We start from the raw sequence: 19610 nt of genomic DNA, 5'->3' as shown, positions 1-19610 counted from the left end.
AGAGTTTTTAAATTCATCATGGAAACTGACCATTTGCTGATGCCAGGATCATCGCTTGAAGTCTCTCTGTTTCAAATTGGTTGTTTGGCCACACTCCAGCTTCCTCTGTGGGTTGCTGTGCTCTGAAAAAAACCCCAAAGTATTTTCTTATAATAATCAGGCCAAGTATAAGGAAAAATAGTTGTCTATTGGCCCTGCCTGGGGACTCTGAGAAGTAATGCTAGCAGGTAGTCGAAATTCAGAATGTCAACAGGTCCTCAATGCCAACAGTCAAATGTTGCCATGGTCAATATGTTGACAACCATTATGTCAACATACACGTAGGTCAACATGGTTAAAATCGGCAATTTTAGAATGTAAACATTTGACACGTCGACATATGTTTTTTTGTTGATTGTTAGGGTTAGGTTTAGGGATTAGAGTTAAACTAAAATAAGCAAAAAACATATGTTGTCATTCTGGTGTCGACATGTTAAATGTTAACATCCTGAATGTGTTATCATTTTAACAATGTCGACCTAATTATATGTTGACATACCGGTTGTTGACATATTGTACATGTCGACATTGGGACTGTCAACATTATTGACCTCCTGAATATCGACGAATCATACCACACCCGCTAGCAGAAACAATTATGACACTTTGGGGCATATCCAATTACAGGTGAAGTTTTCATATTGAATTCCCGGGGAGAAAATAAATTGCAGTAATTTCTGTAGGATGTTTTCTCGCAGTTCCAAAGAAGGTCTAAAAAAATAAACAATCCCTATTATAAGCTTAAAATGTCAAGAACCCCTTCAGAACCCCTTGGTTGTTAAAACCAATAATGACTTGTAATTACCCCAAACATCTTTTTCGTCAATTTATTCAACTCAAATTTAATTAAAGCAATTATTTAAATGAAAAATAATCGCTTTATAATTTTTTCATATAATTTTTTTTAAATTACCCCAAAATCACGTATTTTTTTGTAATAAAACAGAAAAAATTTGCTTTGTATAATTTTTTTTACTTAAAAAAAAAAAAAGCTAAAATCATGTGATTTCTTAGTTTGTTTTTTTTAATTAAATTTGCAAAAATCTCAAAAAAACTTTTTACACATTGTCATTATGAGGTATTTTGTGTAGAATTTTGAGGACAAAAATGTATTTATTCCATTTTGGAATAAGGCTGTAACATAACAAAATGTGGAAAAAGTGAAGCGATGTGAATACTTTCAGTATGCACTGTATAAGGATAAGCACTTCCCACATAATGTATTAACTATTGTACTTGATTTAGTCCTATACCCATTGTATTTGCACAGTGGAGACAGCCATCTCCTGCTATGGAGCAATGTTCATGAGAATATTCAAAGTTAGCCAGTTTAAGGTAAACGGATCAAACTCGGATAGCTTGTAGGGTTGGCCACGGGTCGTTCCCGTGTCACCCTGCAGTGTAAATGGCGCGATCTGGGTCACAATGAACTGGATTGTACCGTCTGCTGCCTAAACTCTGGCACTGTGCCAGTCTACTGTGCATGCATCAATCTCTATAGTGCCAGAGGCTACTGTGCATGCACCAATCTCTATAGTGCCAGAGGCTACTGTGCATGCACCAATCTCTATAGTGCCAGAGGCTACTGTGCATGCACCAATCTCTATAGTGCCAGTGGCTACTGTGCATGCACCAATCTCTATAGTGCCAGAGGCTACTGTGCATGCACCAATCTCTATAGTGCCAGAGGCTACTGTGCATGCACCAATCTCTATAGAGCCAGAGGCTACTGTGCATGCACCAATCTCTATAGCGCCAGAGGCTACTGTGCATGCACCAATCTCTATAGTGCCAGAGGCTACCGTGCATGCATCAATCTCTATAGTGCCAGAGGCTACTGTGCATGCATCAATCTCTATAGTGCCAGAGGCTACTGTGCATGCATCAATCTCTATAGTGCCAGAGGCTACTGTGCATGCATCAATCTCTATAGTGCCAGAGGCTACTGTGCATGCACCAATCTCTATAGTGCCAGAGGCAATGTGCATGCATCAATCTCTATAGTGTCAAAGGCTACTGTGCATGCACCAATCTCTATAGTGCCAGAGGCTACTGTGCATGCACCAATCTCTATAGTGCCAGAGGCTACTGTGCATGCACCAATCTCTATAGTACCAGAGGCTACTGTGCATGCATCAATCTCTATAGTGCCAGAGGCTACTGTGCATGCATCAATCTCTATAGTGCCAGAGGCTACTGTGCATGCACCAATCTCTATAGTGCCAGAGGCAATGTGCATGCATCAATCTCTATAGTGTACATGCGCAGATCTCAGGCACAGGAATCTGTAAATTGCATATAAGACTTGGAATTAACTTTCATATTAGGGTGTAATATTTGATTAAAACATCTCTGAAATACAGCTATGAAATGATATGACAATATTGGTTCATATTATAATGGTCAGCCATTTGCAAGTCTATAAAATGATTACATCGGTCATGCTTATGTACAAAAAACAAAAACATACAACATTAATATTGAGGTATGACTCACCCACTGGGTCCGGGTCTTTGAGTCTGAGAGAAACGCCAGTCCGTGTTAGGTTGTGCCTGCTGGGAAAACCAGAAAAGTGTCTTTAATTGGTGTTCTGTTTATATACCATACTGAGACAGCATTATATTATACCTACCTACTTTTCATACCTTCCATCTGGTAGATGGTATGAAAAGATCTGTCATGATGTTGTCACGTGTATCATTTAGTGGGCGGGGCAAAGATGTATGATGGTGAAAATCACATGTCCTAGTCCTTGCACACTAAGTGATCACTAAGGCGGGCAAGGGTTAAAGATGCGATTTACATTAATGTAATACAGTCCCGCCCACTTCATGTTGCAGCATCCAGTTACAGCCGCTGCCTGGGTCTCCATGACAATCCGGGAGAGAAGGCAACTATACATTACAGTGCTTATGTTCAATTTATTATTACATTTTGTTACTGTGCTTTCCACAAAGTAAACTGTTGTATGAGATTGTACAGTATAATCATAGTAGAAAAAAAAGCAATTTCTAAGGAACGCTGCAAAGAAGGACATGAGTAAAGGTGCCCACACACTAGGTAATATTTTACATGATCAGCCTGATTCCGACGCATCGGGACGACAGATTGTGTAAAATATGTCCACTCACGATCACGATGCGTGTTCCCGCTGGTCGTACATTGCATCTTCAGATCTTGCCTGCTGCAGGAAAGATCTGACAATCTCAGTCACGATGCACTGGAATAGTTAGGAGGCACGAGGTAGATCGCTTGTCACATTGGACAGTTTCAACACCAAATCGTGTCCACGACTGCCGGGGAGCTGCTGGGGAGAGTTCAAGGGGAAATCGGAGACGATATCGCATCGTGATCACATCGCCTAGTGTGTGGGCACCTTAACCCATTATTGTGAAATAAAAACAGAAGGGGATGAAGCACACAGCTGTAAAGTCCCTTACCCTTACACACTGGTTTTAAAAAACTACTAGCATTAGTTCCAATGAGCCCATACACTCGCATTGGTGTTTGTGCATTGGGGTTAATAAAGTATTATTCACAGACACACACTCCACCCCTGCGAGTGGATACTGCGATCACATCTGATATACGGTGTTACCAGTTGGTAACAAGCCTAAGCCTGGTGGTCTATGTTCCTTGGCCAAAACAAATTCTATTACTCTAAGGCAGGGATGGGGAACCTTAGGCCCGGGGAACGTATAAGGCCCTCGGAATCATTTGGTCTGGCCCTCTGAGCTTTTATCTGTTAGCCTCATTTGGCTAGCAGGGTGTCTTGAACGGCGTCCTGCAGTCAGGATCTATGCAGCAGTGCTGCCTGGAGCGTCCTTAGGACACTTCAGATGGTCACACCGCTGCCCTTACAGATCCCCGGAGCATCCTCAGGATGCTCTGGGCATTGCTGTAATCACCGACAATTGCGGTCCCGTCCCCGTGATACGTCACGCAGAGGGGGCGTGGCTTGCACCAGCCTGTGAATAATGTTATATATATCAAAATGGCCCTCGGCAGAAAATAGGTTCCCCACCCCTGCTCTAAGGTGGCACAGAAAGGAAGCGTTTTCCAAAGAAATGCCAACATTTATGATACAAGGTGTTTGCAATCAAGTATTGTAGAAAGCATGAAAAATTAATCTGCATTTACAGGTACTGCAAAAAAATTTAAATACCCAAATGACAAAACAAAACAAAACACATATGAACTTCTGTATTCTTGTGACCTATGTAATCTCACGTAATTTACTAATTACAATAGACACTATTTTACAACATGATCCTTTGTCATGATAATTGTACTGTAGATTACTCCATTTACTGACCACATCAATGTAACAGACGCTTTGTGGAATCTGTACATCTCCATAATGTGATCCTACAGCCCCTCAGTTGGCCTTTGCAGAGCACAATGCTTTTATGCTGCCTGCAATATTAATGAGAGAGTGTTTCTGTTGCTGTAATTACACTGTAGATAAATATATACTATAAAGCAAAATATACTCTTAGTAGCTGGTATAGACCGGTATAGCCAAGAACTCAAATACTGGATTTATTGTACAATAATGACATTTTTATAAACATTACCAACACCGTAGATAAACTTCTCCACTTTTTAGACAGTTTGATCCATCTCCCCCATAACGTGAAGATGCTTATAGTGAACCAGTGCCGATTATGTTGCGGGCAGTTGGGAGTATATCTTGTGAATGTTAAATAGATTAATTATTGATAAGCGATCATGAACTTTCATCCACTACTGTATAACTACTAGAGATGATGTAACATGTATTATTAATGCTTTAACATGCAGAGTAATTTTCAGCGTTCTGGCACCTAAGATAAAGAAGAGAAACGACTGTACTGTATCTTATGCTGGGCATACACGGCCAGATAAAATGTCTGTTAGACCGACAGACATTTTATCTGGCCGGCTGCCAGCCGCAGATGTCGCCGGCATACACTATGAGATTTCTCTCACAGTGTATTCGGCAGACATCTGCGCTCCGCCCCCGGGGGAGGAGACATTTCCCTGTTCCTTCCGTAGGAAGGAACACAGGAAATGTCTGTCTGTCGGCCGCGGCTGGGCATACACTGCCCGATGCGGCTGACAGTTTACCGGGAAATATTGCATCGGACGGGCATGCTGGACAATCCGGCATGCCAGACCGAGCACTATTTAACCCTCGGGCGCCCCCCCACGCTACAATTACCGGGGGCGATCTGCCGAAATCAGGCGGATCGCCCCGATAATTGTAGCGTGTATGGCCAGCATTATTTTCAAAACCAATCCATTATAAATAATGACAACACAACCCAGGCATCCGCAATGAAGAGATGATACTGTGGGTGACAATACACACAGGACCTCATTCAGAGCCACTCGCAAAATGCGAGCGCTCACTCTGAATGAGGGCGGCCGCATCTAAAAATTAATCCAGCCTCCTGGCCGCTTGCTAGGCTGTGGGTTACCACCCACAGCTTTAACGAGCGGCCAGGATGATGGTCGCGATGGTCAAGTCTAATAGAGCCGGAAACTCTCTCACTGACATCACTGGTGATGTCAGTGGGGCCGCCCACAAACAGTAGGCGTTCGCTTGGGAACGCCTCCATTTGTGAAACCACCCCCCCGCCGCACCTACAAAACGGGGCGAGCTGTTGATCAACATCGACAGCCGCCCCTTTTGTAGTGAGCCCTGGAGCCAGAGAATTTATCTCTCGCTCAGGGGCTTCCGCACGCGCAGTGCGGCCGCTGCGCGTGTGCAGAGCCAGACATCGACCCGCTTGCGAGCGCTCAAGTGCTTGCGAGCGAGTTTGAATGAGACCCTGTAGCTTATTTGGAAAACCAATCCATTATATATAATGACAACACAACCCAGGCATCCGCAATGAATAGATGATACTGTGGGTGACAATACACACTAGTGAGTATAGGGATGGGGAACCTTAGAACCACAAGACTACTAACCTACAAACAACACACCTTACAGCAGGGAAACCAACAAGGCTTGCTATCATAGAAGTCACTGCTAGAAATTGGAAACTAATCCTCTACACACACTGATAAAAGAAATATAACCTGCAGTCCGGGTGCATCCAATGCTCCAATTACTTCTATGGCAAAACATACTAATTTTATAGACCATCTATATGCATTGCATATTGTGGGCCAATGTTCTTCTCTCTAGAGCCATAAAGATATACTTAATTGTTTCCTGAGCCCCAAAAATCCCAAGCAATGCAACTTACATGCAGAATTTGTTCTATAAACAGTTTCACTTTAAAGTAATCAAAAATAATATGGTGTTGACACTGTAAATAAATTAAATGCTGCAACCCTGAAATTTGGTGTCATTATACATATAATTATCAAGTAATATAATCATTCGACAATGATCAGGTCATTATTAACCTCTGCATGCCGGTAACAGGACCCCTGCATTGCCTTGCAGAGCACTTTCCATCCACAGCTGATGATCCTGAATACATTATAGAGAACCCAGCCGCGCACATAAGAGGTTTAGAAGATTATTGTTGCTCTGTAAGTGTTACCTAATGCCTCCTCCATTTATCGGTGATCTAACCTGCTCACAGAGGCTGCTAGAGGAGAAAGGGACTGTTTATCTGACTGTGATTGTTATTCTCACATAATTCAGAGGGAACAGAAGATACTGGTGTGATCCATGTGATGAAATTGCATAAAACTAGAGTTTGTTTGATACACAAAAAGAGATTTAACTCTAGATACAAAGAAAAAAAACACTATATTATTATATTATATTGTTATCAGGATGTAATATTTGTATACCTTGTATTATTAGAATTACTGCTACTGCTGCTTATGTATTATTTCAAGTGACAGTGATGGCTTCTCTTATTTTGGTCAGCAATGCCATTACTGCAATAACACAGTGATCTATTATAGCCAATGACTTCTTTATTATTATTATTATTATTATTAAATTGTAGAATTTGAAGGCACAGTACTAACTAATCTCATAGTTCTGTCTAAAAGGGCTTGTGCGCTTGTATATTGTATTCAGGGAGTGACTTGTTGCAATTTACCTACTGGGTATATTAAATCATAAAACATTATAGGATTTATTTACAATAAGGAGGACGACCTGCAAGACGAGGGAAAACCATGTTTTAAAATATATGTGTGTGGACAGATTTTGGACAGGTCATGTCCGCTCGACTCTAAATCATAGTGTAACAATAAAGCAGCCCTATAGTAGTATTTCACATGCAAAAAAACTCAAATTTATTTGTACCCATGTAGTGTAACAGTGTTTGTCTATTACATCCAAAATGTTGCTTGTTTTAGCTTTGATGTTCCAGTTTGCTGAAGCATCTCTCTCTCTCTCTCTCCCCCCCCCCCCCCCCCCCGCAACATACAGGGGCCACTACACACAATTTTTTCAGTCAACATCAAATTAAATTTATATGTGGATTAATAAATATTTACAAGCATAATTGGGAGCTCTCTCACCTGACCAGGTTCTCTTGAGTTATTAATTCCTAAAGACTCCATGATGTTGACCATCTCTTGCACTACAGGGGGTGTCACAGGCTCCAGAATTGGGAGACCGATGTTGTCTGCTCCTTGAGAAAAATACGTCCTGTACCAATCACTTTCCAAATAGGAAGGATCCATTCTAACGTCCATGTACTTCAGTGTGCCATCCATATTAAAATGGAGTGTTGGCTGCCGCGTCTGGGCGCAGTGGTCGGAGTTTGGCCGATTTAAGAACCAGCAAGGATAGCGGCACACGTGTGCTTTTGTTTTAAAACACTTTACTAGCAACAGCACAGAAGTAACAAGAGATGCCAATGTAATAATAACCAGTGAAATGACCAGGTACATCGTTATGTCGACCCCATGTGCGGAATAAAAATTGTAGAATGTAGAGGTCAAGTTCTCTGCATGTTTCTCTAATGCTACCAGTATTGTTGTTGTTACTGATAAAGATGGATTACCATTGTCGCTAATAACCAAAACAAGTTTTTGCAGTGATTGGTCAGTTGTGAGGAAGCTCCTAACAATTCTTATTTCTCCAGAATGAGTGGATATGTTAAAAAGGAAATGGTCGGTAGGTTCCACGAGGTTGTATGACAGCAAAGCATTTTGCCCTGCATCTGGGTCCACTGCAGACACTTTAGTTACCAAACATCCCGCCGGCGCAGACTTGGATATGTTTACATGAGTGCTGACCTCCCCAGAGAACCTTGGACCCAATACATTTGGTGGGTTATCATTTATATCCAAAATGAAAACAAAAACCGACACATTAGAGAATAGCTTTGGATCTCCAAAATCCTCCACTTGGGCAATTATTTCCAAAACCTGAACTTGTTCATAGTCAAACGAACATATGGAATAAATATCGCCACTCATTGGGTTTATGGATACCAAAGCGGAAACATTGAAACCTTTATGTTGGCTATCGGCTAAGGAATAGGTGAATTCAGCATTGCTCCCTTCATCTCGATCGACAGCTGATAATGTATAAAGCAAGTGTCCAGGTTCTTTATTTTCGTGAATGAACGTGATCAAATCTTGATTGATGAACAATGGTGGATTATCATTAACATCAGATATATTAACCATAACTGTTATTTGCGTGGACAGGAATGGGGACCCCATATCCTTGGCGGTCAACGTGATTTCATATCGTGGAATCTCTTCTCTATCCAGAGGACTGATTATAATTAGAGCATAGTGGTCCTTAAATGACTTGACTCCAAAGGGTACCTTGGGTGACAGAGCCAGCTCTACTTCTCCATTTTTCCCCGAGTCCAAGTCTATAACAGAGAGAAGTCCAATAGTTGCTCCAACAGTTGTATCCTCTGGAACCTGACCCAACAAGGATGTGAGCAGAATCTCTGGCAAGTGGTCGTTGACATCCTCAATCCCTATCTGAACCATGCAGCTGCCTTCCATTTGTGGAGTTCCTTTGTCTTTTGCTCTGACAGTGAACTCGTAGTAGTTACAACTTTCAAAATCTAACATTTGGTTTATGCTAATGACACCCGTATCTGGATTAAGAGAAAACAACTGCCTGACCGTGATTGGTGTCCGACTATCAAAAAAATATTGTACTTCAGCATTGGGACCCTCATCCAAGTCAGTGGCATTAAGTTGGATCGCTGTAGTGTTTGGGGGGATATTTTCAAGTATGGCAATTTTATAAAAACTCTGGTTGAATACTGGAGCATTGTCATTGAAATCCAGAACAATGACAGTTATCAGTGATGTTCCAGATCTTGGTGGACTGCCACCGTCATAAGCGGTTATAGTAAGACGATGTTCTGCTCGTTCTTCTCTATCTAATGCCTTCTCTATTACCAGTTCTGGGATTGGAGTGCCATCCGTCTGGCTTTTTAAGGCCAGCGAAAAAAACAGGTCTCTGCTCAAACTATATTGCCTCACCCCATTAATCCCTGAATCTGGATCAAGTGCTTCTTCTAAAGGAAATCTAGCACCTGTATATGCCAGTAACTCCGTTATTTGTATTACCTGCTCTGTGTTCAAGAACGTTGGGGAGTTGTCATTTATATCTAAAACCTCAACTTCCAAACGATGCAGCTCCAATGGATTTTCCAGAACTACCTCTACCATCAATAAGCAGTGTAAGTTAGATCCACACACGCTTTCCCTGTCTATTGTCCTATTTACAGTTAAGACACCACTTTGCTGATCCACTGCAAAATACCGGCCACTTCCTGAGGGTCTTAATTGTATCTTGCGTTTAGACATAACAGCTATTTGTAAGCCCAAGTCTTCTGTTACATTACCAACTAATGTTCCTAGTTCTGCTTCCTCCACCACTGAATACTGAAGGTTCCCCAAGGCCCTATTGTGGTTACAGGAAAGAAATAAAAAGACTACTTGCCATTTCCAAGTCACGGTGGATATTTGGATACCCATGACATAAAAATGTTTTCTCTTCAATGTACAAGTACATCATTATGTTCTGCTAAAGTCACTGTGACAAGTACATATATCCAAAGTGTGTAAGAAATATGTATGGGATTTACATTGTAATGTCAGCTGTGCATTCCGAGAATGTGGGCAAGCAGAATCCTTAAGCTGCGATATGGGGAGGAGGTGAATGAGTGACAGCAGCAAAAATAGAATTTTACAAGCTACACTTCGCATCTCGCGGGCAGGCAAGTTACACAGCAGCACAACTCTTTAGTTAAATAATAAGATATAACTCTATAAGTGAAGAAAAAAACTGGGGCACTGGTCATCTAAGGTCACATAAACTAATCTGCGTAAACTTAATTATGGATCTCGGGTTCTAGCACAACAGGCTTAAAAAAATTAAGATACACTTATGTACAAATTTATCCTATCTTGTTTACTGTTCCCGATTTGTAGTTTGTACCCCTCGATAAATACAGATGGCAAAAATTAGATATACCAGTTTTTAAAAGAGCATGCTCTATATAACATATGGAGACAAAGTGACAGAAGTTTTAAACCATGCCGATATGCACCCTTAGCAAATACTATAAACAATTTTTGTGTGGCGGTTTCTTAAAAACCCCAAAAAGAATCGCTTAGAAATTATCTGAAACATTTTGTAATTTTACCAGCATTTCCCGATATATTTCCAAAACCATGATGAACTACTATAGTTCTAGCATCTTCATCAATGCAATGAACAATTTTAGCTACTGACTAGGAAAATATTCTGCCCTCTGCTGGACAAGTACTCTATAGCAAGATGATTGCTCTAGATTAGAGATAGGTAGCCTGCGGCATTCCAACTACTGTGGGGCTGAAGCTTTCAGTATTCACAGCCAGCTGCTGAACTAGATAATGAAAAAATATATATCTGCTTTATATGGTGCAAAAAAGCAATCATCACATATAAAAAGGAATACAAAAATAAGTTAACCAGCAAACGTACTGTATCATACACGTTTATGATACAGCAATAGAAAAAGACATCACTATCTATAAACATACAGAGCACTGTAGAGCACCTTTGCAAGTAAAATATCAAAAGTGCTGAAGTTACAGTAACGATGCAAAAAAACTATTGCATACAAAGTCCAAAATCATTTTACCCGTGCCGTACTCCCCCAGCCAATCGGCCTAGAAAGGGTTTCATCGCTCTCGTTGACAAGCTGCTTTAATTGTGGAAAATTCAAAGATTTCATCATGTTTAACGTGTCCCTGTTATTATCTGAAGAATAACCTGTCTTAGGGAACTGGTTTTGCTGGCCACTTGCCATCATGGAAACCTCCATGTACCTAAGGGTACTTTCAGGGTTCAATTGTAACGTTTTGTGTGTATGCCCTATATAGTGATTAGAATTAACCATTTTGTTCTTACTTCTAAGACATTTCACCAGCAAAACAATGAAAGTAACTATTGATAGTAGACTCATGGCAACAAGAGAAATGATAAGATACATAGTTACGTTGGGTGTTTGTACGGCTTTGGCATTTGAGTCTGTAGAATAATGACTTTCTTTAGAGGACCCGGCCTCCAGAGAAATCTGCAAGGTGGCTGTGGAGGACAATGATGGCTTTCCGTTGTCTTTAACTACGATACAAAGGTTATGTAAGGGTAAATCTGTCTCTTGGAATCTTCGAGCCACCCTGACTTCCCCAGTGTGAGGGGCAATTTTAAAGAGTGAGAGATCTGTTGATTTCGCAATACTATACGTGAGCCAAGCATTATATCCAGAATCCGCATCTACGGCTACCACTTTGGTTACCAAAGAACCTGCTGGTAGGGACCTAGGGACAGTCTGCTGTATTGGAACATGTCTTGAGTTTCCTGGGTACAAAAATGAGGGGTAATTATCATTTTCATCCAGAATGTGGAGATAGATTGTAACGTTGGATGACAGTTTTGGCGTCCCAGAATCCTCTGCTCTGATTGTGAACTGCAGAACCTGAGCAAGCTCATAATCAAACGACTGTTGGGCATAAATGTTACCATTCTGAGTGTCCATGTAAATAAAGGACAATGCTGGGGAGCCATTAATAAGGCTGTTATATATGGAGTAAGTTATATGAGCATTATCTCCGACATCTTTGTCGGAAGCGGAGACAGTACATAGTAAGGAGCCAGGTTTGTTGTTTTCTTGTATATCTACATTTATAACTGATCTTTCAAAACTTGGCAGGTTGTCGTTGATATCGGTGACTGTTATATTTATTGCTGTCTGCGTCTTAAGTTGTGGGACTCCCAAATCTGTTGCTGTAAGTTGGACTTTGTATTGACTAGCAGATTCCCTGTCCAATAATCCATTTGTGACTATGGAATAGTGATTTTGGGTTGACGTTATGGTAAACGGGAGGTCTGGAGAAATCTTCAATTGCACTTCACCATTTTCACCAGTGTCTTGATCGTTCACCCTTAATAATCCCACAGTGGTTCCAATGGGGGTATCCTCAGGAATAGACGCTACCAACGAAGAGATGATAATTTCAGGTGCGTTGTCATTGATATCTTCAATATCCACTTGGATAACACAATGGCCTTCCATCTCTGGAACCCCATGGTCCAGGGCTCTGACTGAGATTTCATATGAACGGTGCTGTTCAAAATCCAGCTGTCCTTTGACACGTATGTCTCCTGTCTGATGGTCCAAGCTGAAGAAATTGGCCACGTCCTCTGAAGATATATCTGCAAAGTAGTAGCTGATCTTGCCATTTGGACCTTCGTCTTTATCTGTTGCGATTAGTCTCATCACCAGAGTATCTAACTGTGCATTTTCTTTCACACTAACTCTGTAGAATGCATTATCAAACACTGGAGCATTGTCATTCAGATCTATTACAATAATAGAAATTATAGCAGTTCCGGACCTAGGTGGATCCCCACTATCAAACGCAGTCAGGACCAACTTGAGCTGAGCTTGTTCTTCCCTATCCAGAGCTTTATCTAGAACAAGCACAGGGGAAGGTCTATCGTTTTTGCGGTTATGTACAACTAAAGAAAAATACGGGTTCTGTTGTAACGTGTAGGAGCTCACCGAGTTGATTCCCACGTCAGGATCCTGAGCTCTCTCTAGAGGAAACCGAGTGCCAACTGCGGCTAGCTCTGTAATTTTGATGACGCGTTCTGCGCTCGGAAATACAGGCGAGTTATCATTTATGTCCAGAATCTCTACCTCCAGTCGAAACAGTTCCAAGGGCTTCTCAAAAACAATTTCTACTGGCAGAACACAGTTCAGGTTTGTGCCACATAAACTTTCTCTGTCTATCTTACGTTTCACCAGAAGCGATCCTCTCTCTAGATTCAGGGCAAAATATTGCTGGCTTTGTTCAGATCCCAGCTGCAGTCCTCGCTCAGAAATCCCTTCTGTGTTTAATCCCATATCCCTAGCAACGTTGCCTACTAAAGTTCCCGGCTCGGATTCTTCGTATAAAGAATATCTTAGCTGTGCAGAAGCTAAATTCAAGCTACTAACAAAGAATAAACCCATTACTTGCCAGTGCCAGGAATTGCGGACTCCTCTCTGTTCCATTGCCAAGTTTTTCCAAATGACGAGTGATACTGTGACAAAGGTCAAACTATAAGGAGAGCAGCGTAAGAGAGAGAGGAAAGCAGCTCTGTCTTTTCTAATGTGCTTGGCCGGTCTGGTTTCCACAACTGCTGTCACATAAGTGTGCTACTAGCAGGCATTGTGTTAGCAACGACGTAGTTTTCATGAGAAATCACACTGACATCTAGTGGTGAATTTCTAAATAGCAGATAACTAAATGGCAACAATCTTTGATTCCTAGGGGTAAATTTACTAAGATGGGAGTTCTATTAAGAAGTGATGTTGCCCATAGCAACCAATCAGATTCCAGGTATTATCTTCTAGAAGGTGCTAGATAAATAAGAAGTAGAATCTGGGCAACACACTTCTTAATAGAACTCCCATCTTAGTAAATTTACCCCCTTGAATGCTTCTTATTGTTTATTATAATTTATTGATATAATGCCATCACCAAAAACTTGGGGGTATCTGCAGTTCGCTGGCTATCACAGTTAACCCCTATTTCTAAAAATGTCAGTAGCTAATTCACATCATGGTGTAATGTTATAATAAAGCATAATAATGTGTTATGTTATAAATAAAGCATAATAATGTGTTATGTTATAAATAAAGCATAACAATGAATAATAATATAAATAATGAATAGAAACACTGCACAGGTCAATAGTATTATACAACAAACAACATTAAGATTATAAAATCTGATTCACTTCTAGGTAGATAATGGTAATTCCCATCAAGCGGTGATGCTAGGCTAGGACCCATTTCAAACATGGTAAGTATGCAGAGTACTCATAGGCAATGATAAAAGAACAGGAAAGATTTATTGCAAAAAATACACTTATTGTAGTAACCTGCTTAATGTTTCTCAGTGTTAATATTGCTTAATTAGGAATAATATGCTAGTTAGAACTTTACTTTTAATTTAAACCCTTTAAAGTCATTCATTCATTCCTCTTAATAAAATCAGAAAATAATGACACCACAATAATTACACTATGCCATGAACATTATAATATATATATATATATATTTTTTTTTATAAATTTTTTAATATTTTCCAACTTAAAAACCCAAATGATCTACTATAGTAGGTTAGATGCACCGTCTTGTAGTGTATTTACCATTGCCTGAAATTATACAAATGCACCTGGATGGCAACTTTGGGAGGCAGGCACTATAGGTGTATAATGAGTACAGGGCCGTAACTAGGGCAGTGCGACCTGTGCCATGGCACAGGGCACCGCAGGGCAGGAGGCGCTGTTTGGGCCTGTCAATTTTACTGTTTATTGTCACTTGTAGCTTCTTCTTTTATCCCCAGCATCTAATAGCTGCCCCTATCCCTTCCCTGACCCTTCCCCATGAGGCCATGGCCCTTTTTCAGGTGCACTGTCTCATGTCCCTATTTAAAAAATGGGGGAGGGGGGTGCCAATGCTCTCTCTGGAACAGGGCACCAAAAAGTCTAGTTCCGGCTCTGAATGAGTAACTGTCACAAGACTTGAAATGTACAGTAGCTTTTCTGCTTTATAGTATATATTCATTTTGGGGGCAGGTGTCATTTGTTTCCCCATCTTCATATGACTTTCATTCATTTGGTTGTACTCGCTCTTTTCTAACTCTTACTAAGCACAGTCCTTTATCTTCCCGGATTCATTCTGTGCTTTTCAGTCATGCACTGCTTTCTATTATAATCAGAGTAGTTGATCCATTTTCCCTGAACACAATGCATTTCTGATCTCTGCATTGGATACTATTATACGGAGAGAGAAACTCTGTACAATATCACAGTATATAAGTCAGGAGTGAAGACACTAGCCAGAGGAATAAAAAGGAAAAGTCCTTTAAATTAGACATATTATACTCATATTATGTGACTAGACAAACAGCTTATAATTGACATCTGTTGTCTTTGTGCTCCCCTCATTCTTTCCCAGTCACAGGCTATGGATAGCTGCTGTCACAGCCAATAAAATTGATTCAAAAACACTAATTTGTTCTTTGCTGCTAGGATATAACGATACCTAAGTTGACCCTTTGGTAAAAAAATAATTAGGATGTGACTTTTTTAGGTCAAAACAAGCATGTATGGTACATTGGGGATCATTTAACCTGACCTTCAATCTCAATAATGTATTTTGTATTGTACCAACTATTTGTATGCCTTAAAATGGATCTTAATAAAATAGTAATCAATATACAATAACAATTGGAAGAATATTGATAAACAAACTAAAATAAAATGGCGGCGAGGGAATCACATTATTTTAATAGTGCCAGTAAGCTTAATTAAGTTTTAGATGTATTTAATCTTTACAGAGAATATTTAGCCATTCACATCAGTCCAGTGGAGCTTACAATCTATATTCCCTACCACATGTAAACATACTAGGGTAATTTTTTCTTGGGAGCCAATTAACCTGCCTGTATATTTTTGGATTGTGGGAGGTACCTGGAAGAAACCCATACAAGCACAGGGAGAATATAAAAACTCCACACAGTTAGGGCTGTAGTGGGAATTGAACCCAAAACCTCAGTGCTGTGAGGCAGTAATGCTAACCATTACACCATCTGTGCTGTCCCAATTATTGCTTTGCAGTCAAGGCAATTTTACTTTGTACTGCTCACCTCCTAACCTACAGTGTAGTGACCGCTTCTGTGTATGGAGAACCTTAATTTTTTTAATTTATTCAAGAGATATGTCTTTATCCTGTATAGATATATATGCAGAAAAAATGTGACAATGAGATCTTATCTGAATACAACATATACCTGCACACTGAAAATAAGCTAAGCCAGTGTTGGCTAACCTTGACACTCCAGCTGTTGTGGAACTATATATCCCAGCATGCCCTGCCACAGTTTTAGCATGCCGTAATAGCAAAACTGTAGCAGTGCATGCTGGGTTATATAGTTCCATAACAGCTGGAGTGTCAAGGTTAGCCAACACTGAGCTAAGCAGTACATATAGGGGATAATTCCACAACTGTACCGAATAGTGTTGAGATAAAAGTATTTAAATAATGTTACCTGTTTATTTGTATTAGTTGGTGGAGAGTTATTTAACGTAGTAATTCCAATGCCAGAATCATCGGAGTCTATAAGGTTCTCTGTCGGAACAGCCTGCCCACATTTCAGAAATGCAAATTCATTTTCAGTCGAGTCTCCAGCCATAGAAATATCATACGTATAAGGCAAAGTCGATGTCGAATTACTAAAATTAACTGGGAATCTGGGTCCCACTTGAGAGTACATATCTGCTGTTAGGTATCCAAATGTTTTAGGATGACTCGACTGTGGTTTTCTCCATTTTGATATGATCGCAAACATTACGGTCAGCGTGAACAGAAAGGATATTACTGCCAAAGCTATTACTAAGTAAATATTCAAATTAGATGGAAAGTTTGATTTATGCGACTTAGTGTTAATTTCGGAAACATCTTGCTGGAAATTTTCCGCAACAGCCAGGTTTAGTGTCACAGTGGCAGAAAGCGGTGGAGTTCCATGGTCCTTCACAATCACGGCAACACTGTATTTCATTGGTTCTTTCTCCTCAAAAGCACGTGACGTTCTGATCTCACCGCTGTATCGACCAATAGTAAAGGACGTCGGCTCCGGGTTACTCAGAAACTCATAAGAGAGCCATGCGTTGTGACCTGAGTCGGCATCTGTTGCCACTACTTTGGTGACTAAATAACCTTTACTAGAAGAACGAGGGACTGTCTCAAACAGCGACGACCCATCTCTTTTAATGGAAGGATAAAGGATCTTGGGATAATTATCGTTTTGATCGATGACATATATTCCCACAGTGACATTGCTGGTCAGTCGGGGAGATCCATGATCTTCTGCCACTACTTGGACTTCAAATTCCCGCAACTGTTCGTAATCAAGTAGTCGCTGGGCAAAAATGTCTCCAGTTACGGAGTTAATAGAAATATACGTAGACACTGGTACATTGTCTATATTTCTATTAACAATGGAATACCTAATTTTACCATTGTCGTTAAGGTCCGGATCAAACGCCTGAACTGTATACAGCGAGGAACCTACTGGTTTATTTTCTGGCACATACACAGAATATTTTGTTTGGTCAAAAATTGGTGGATTGTCATTCACATCTGTGACCTCCAACCTAATAGTTCTCGTGCTGGACAGAGGAGGAGACCCCTTGTCTGTGGCTGTAATTGTAATGTTATAGCCATTGTTCCGTTCTCTGTCTAGGAAATCGGAAGTTTGAAGTCTGTAGTAGCTGGCGGATGATGAAATCATCTCAAAAGGAAACAGGCCTGTAATTGTACAGGAGACATCGCCATTTGCCCCTGAGTCCATATCGCGTATGTTAATCAGCGCAATTAATGTCCCCGGTAAAGAGTCTTCGGGAACGGAATCTAAGATGGAAGTAAGAGTTATCTCCGGCGTGTTGTCGTTGGCATCAATCATTTTTACAACAACTTTGCAGTGGGAGACTAGGCCTCCACCATCCTCCGCCTGTACAATCATTTCGTAGCTCTTCGTCGTCTCGAAATCCAGTGGACCTTTTGTCCGGATCTCACCAGTTATGGGATCTACTGTAAAGGTCTGTTGAACATTCTTCTTGATGTGGCCAAAAGAATAGGTGACTTGGCCGTTGAGACCCTCGTCTATATCCGTTGCACTCAGCTGAACAACCAGAGAGTTAAGTGGAATATTTTCAGCCACGCTAAGCTGGTACAGCTCTTTGTCAAAGACAGGGGCATTGTCATTAATATCACTAACAATAATTTTAATCATAGCTGTTCCTGTGTTCAGGGGTTTCCCTCCATCCACAGCGCTTAATAGGATCTCAAAAGATGATTGTTGCTCCCTGTCCAGCATCTTCTGTAACACGAGTTCTGGGTACCTATTGCCATCAGCACTGGTTTTCTCCTGCAGACTGAAATATTGGTTCTCAGAGATTCTGTAACCTTGCAATGAGTTACTTCCAACATCTGGATCCAGTGCATTTATCAAAACAAATTTTGACCCCACTGGGGTAAATTCACTTATTTCTAAACTAATAATGCTCTTAGAAAACATGGGGGGATTATCATTTATATCCTGAATTTCAACCTTAACTTGAAAAACAGACAAAGGATTTTCAACCACAGCTTCCAGGCTTAGTAAACAACTGGATGCTGTCTCACAAACAGTCTCTCTGTCTATTCTCTCTGAGACATAGAGGTTGCCATTTTCTAGATTCACATGAAAGAAATGATCAGCATCAGCAGAAGAGAGACGGAATTTCCTTACAGCCAGTTGCCCAATATTTAAACCCAGGTCCTTAGCAATATTTCCCACCAGGAAGCCAGCCTTTGTCTCCTCAGGAATAGCATAATGAAGCTGCTCAGCCATTGCCTCAAGATTACAGCAGAGTAATACAAAACACACTACTTGCCATCCCATTGTATTCCAAGTCCTTCTGTGATTGATTTCTTGGAAAAACATTGTGAGAGGTTATAATCCGTCTGGAATGTGCTGTAAGAAGAATCCTCCAAATCTATTGGTAATGAGACAGGAATTATTACAAAATCCTCTTTGTTTGGGAGCCTAACAATCCACTGTATGAAATGATGTCTCTCCTCAGTCTGCACCGACTATTGACTGAAAACTCCAGCAGACCTTTATATGCAGATTCACATGTCACCTTACTGGACAACAGCGACACACAGTGTCACAATTTGGAGTTGCAGGTCTATTTCTTCATTGCAAGAGATTCTGGAATGCTAGAATTATTTTAATTATAAATTGAATCTACTTGCAATGTATTTTACTAGAAGAAAAAAAGAAAACGTACAGGTGCACAACTCAAACATTACTAATTATATATAATACATTATTCAATAGAATTTTGCAATACATAGAGGTTTTAGTATAATCGTGGCCATGGTTATGGGCCTACCCACCGCGCCCAGGTAAGCTCTGAGGGTAGGTCCCTAACATACTGGGGTTGAAATCCAGAGCACAGGACACCCCCAAACAGACCCAGCTGAGCCACCCCAGGGGAAGAGAAGGTGAAGTGTAAGAAAGTATAAAATAGATAAGAG

General features: G+C 40.6%; 1 protein-coding gene across 5 annotated transcripts in view; it reads right to left on the bottom strand.

Annotated features, from left to right (window-relative positions):
• LOC148506014 (protocadherin gamma-B2-like) overlaps nt 1-19610 on the bottom strand; it is a 49365-nt gene that overhangs the window by 9163 nt on the left and 20592 nt on the right. The window contains exons 1-3 of one of the 5 annotated variants that reach the window (XM_088447387.1): nt 16576-19143; nt 2536-2594; nt 31-122 (exon numbers count right to left, since the gene is read on the bottom strand). In XM_088447387.1, coding sequence (XP_088303513.1) covers nt 31-122; nt 2536-2594; nt 16576-19011 — 2587 coding nt within the window. In that variant the 5' untranslated portion in view covers nt 19012-19143. Of the gene's footprint in view, nt 1-30; nt 123-2535; nt 2595-7521; nt 10014-16575; nt 19144-19610 lie in introns of those variants that run through there. The other 4 variants (XM_088447389.1, XM_088447388.1, XM_088447386.1 and 1 more) reach the window with 4 other exon arrangements.

Source organism: Taudactylus pleione, unplaced genomic scaffold, assembly GCF_031769625.1.
Source record: "Taudactylus pleione unplaced genomic scaffold, aTauple2 ptg000431l, whole genome shotgun sequence".
In the NCBI taxonomy this organism is placed as follows: domain Eukaryota; kingdom Metazoa; phylum Chordata; class Amphibia; order Anura; family Myobatrachidae; genus Taudactylus; species Taudactylus pleione.
This window is presented reverse-complemented; position numbering and strand designations above follow the sequence as displayed.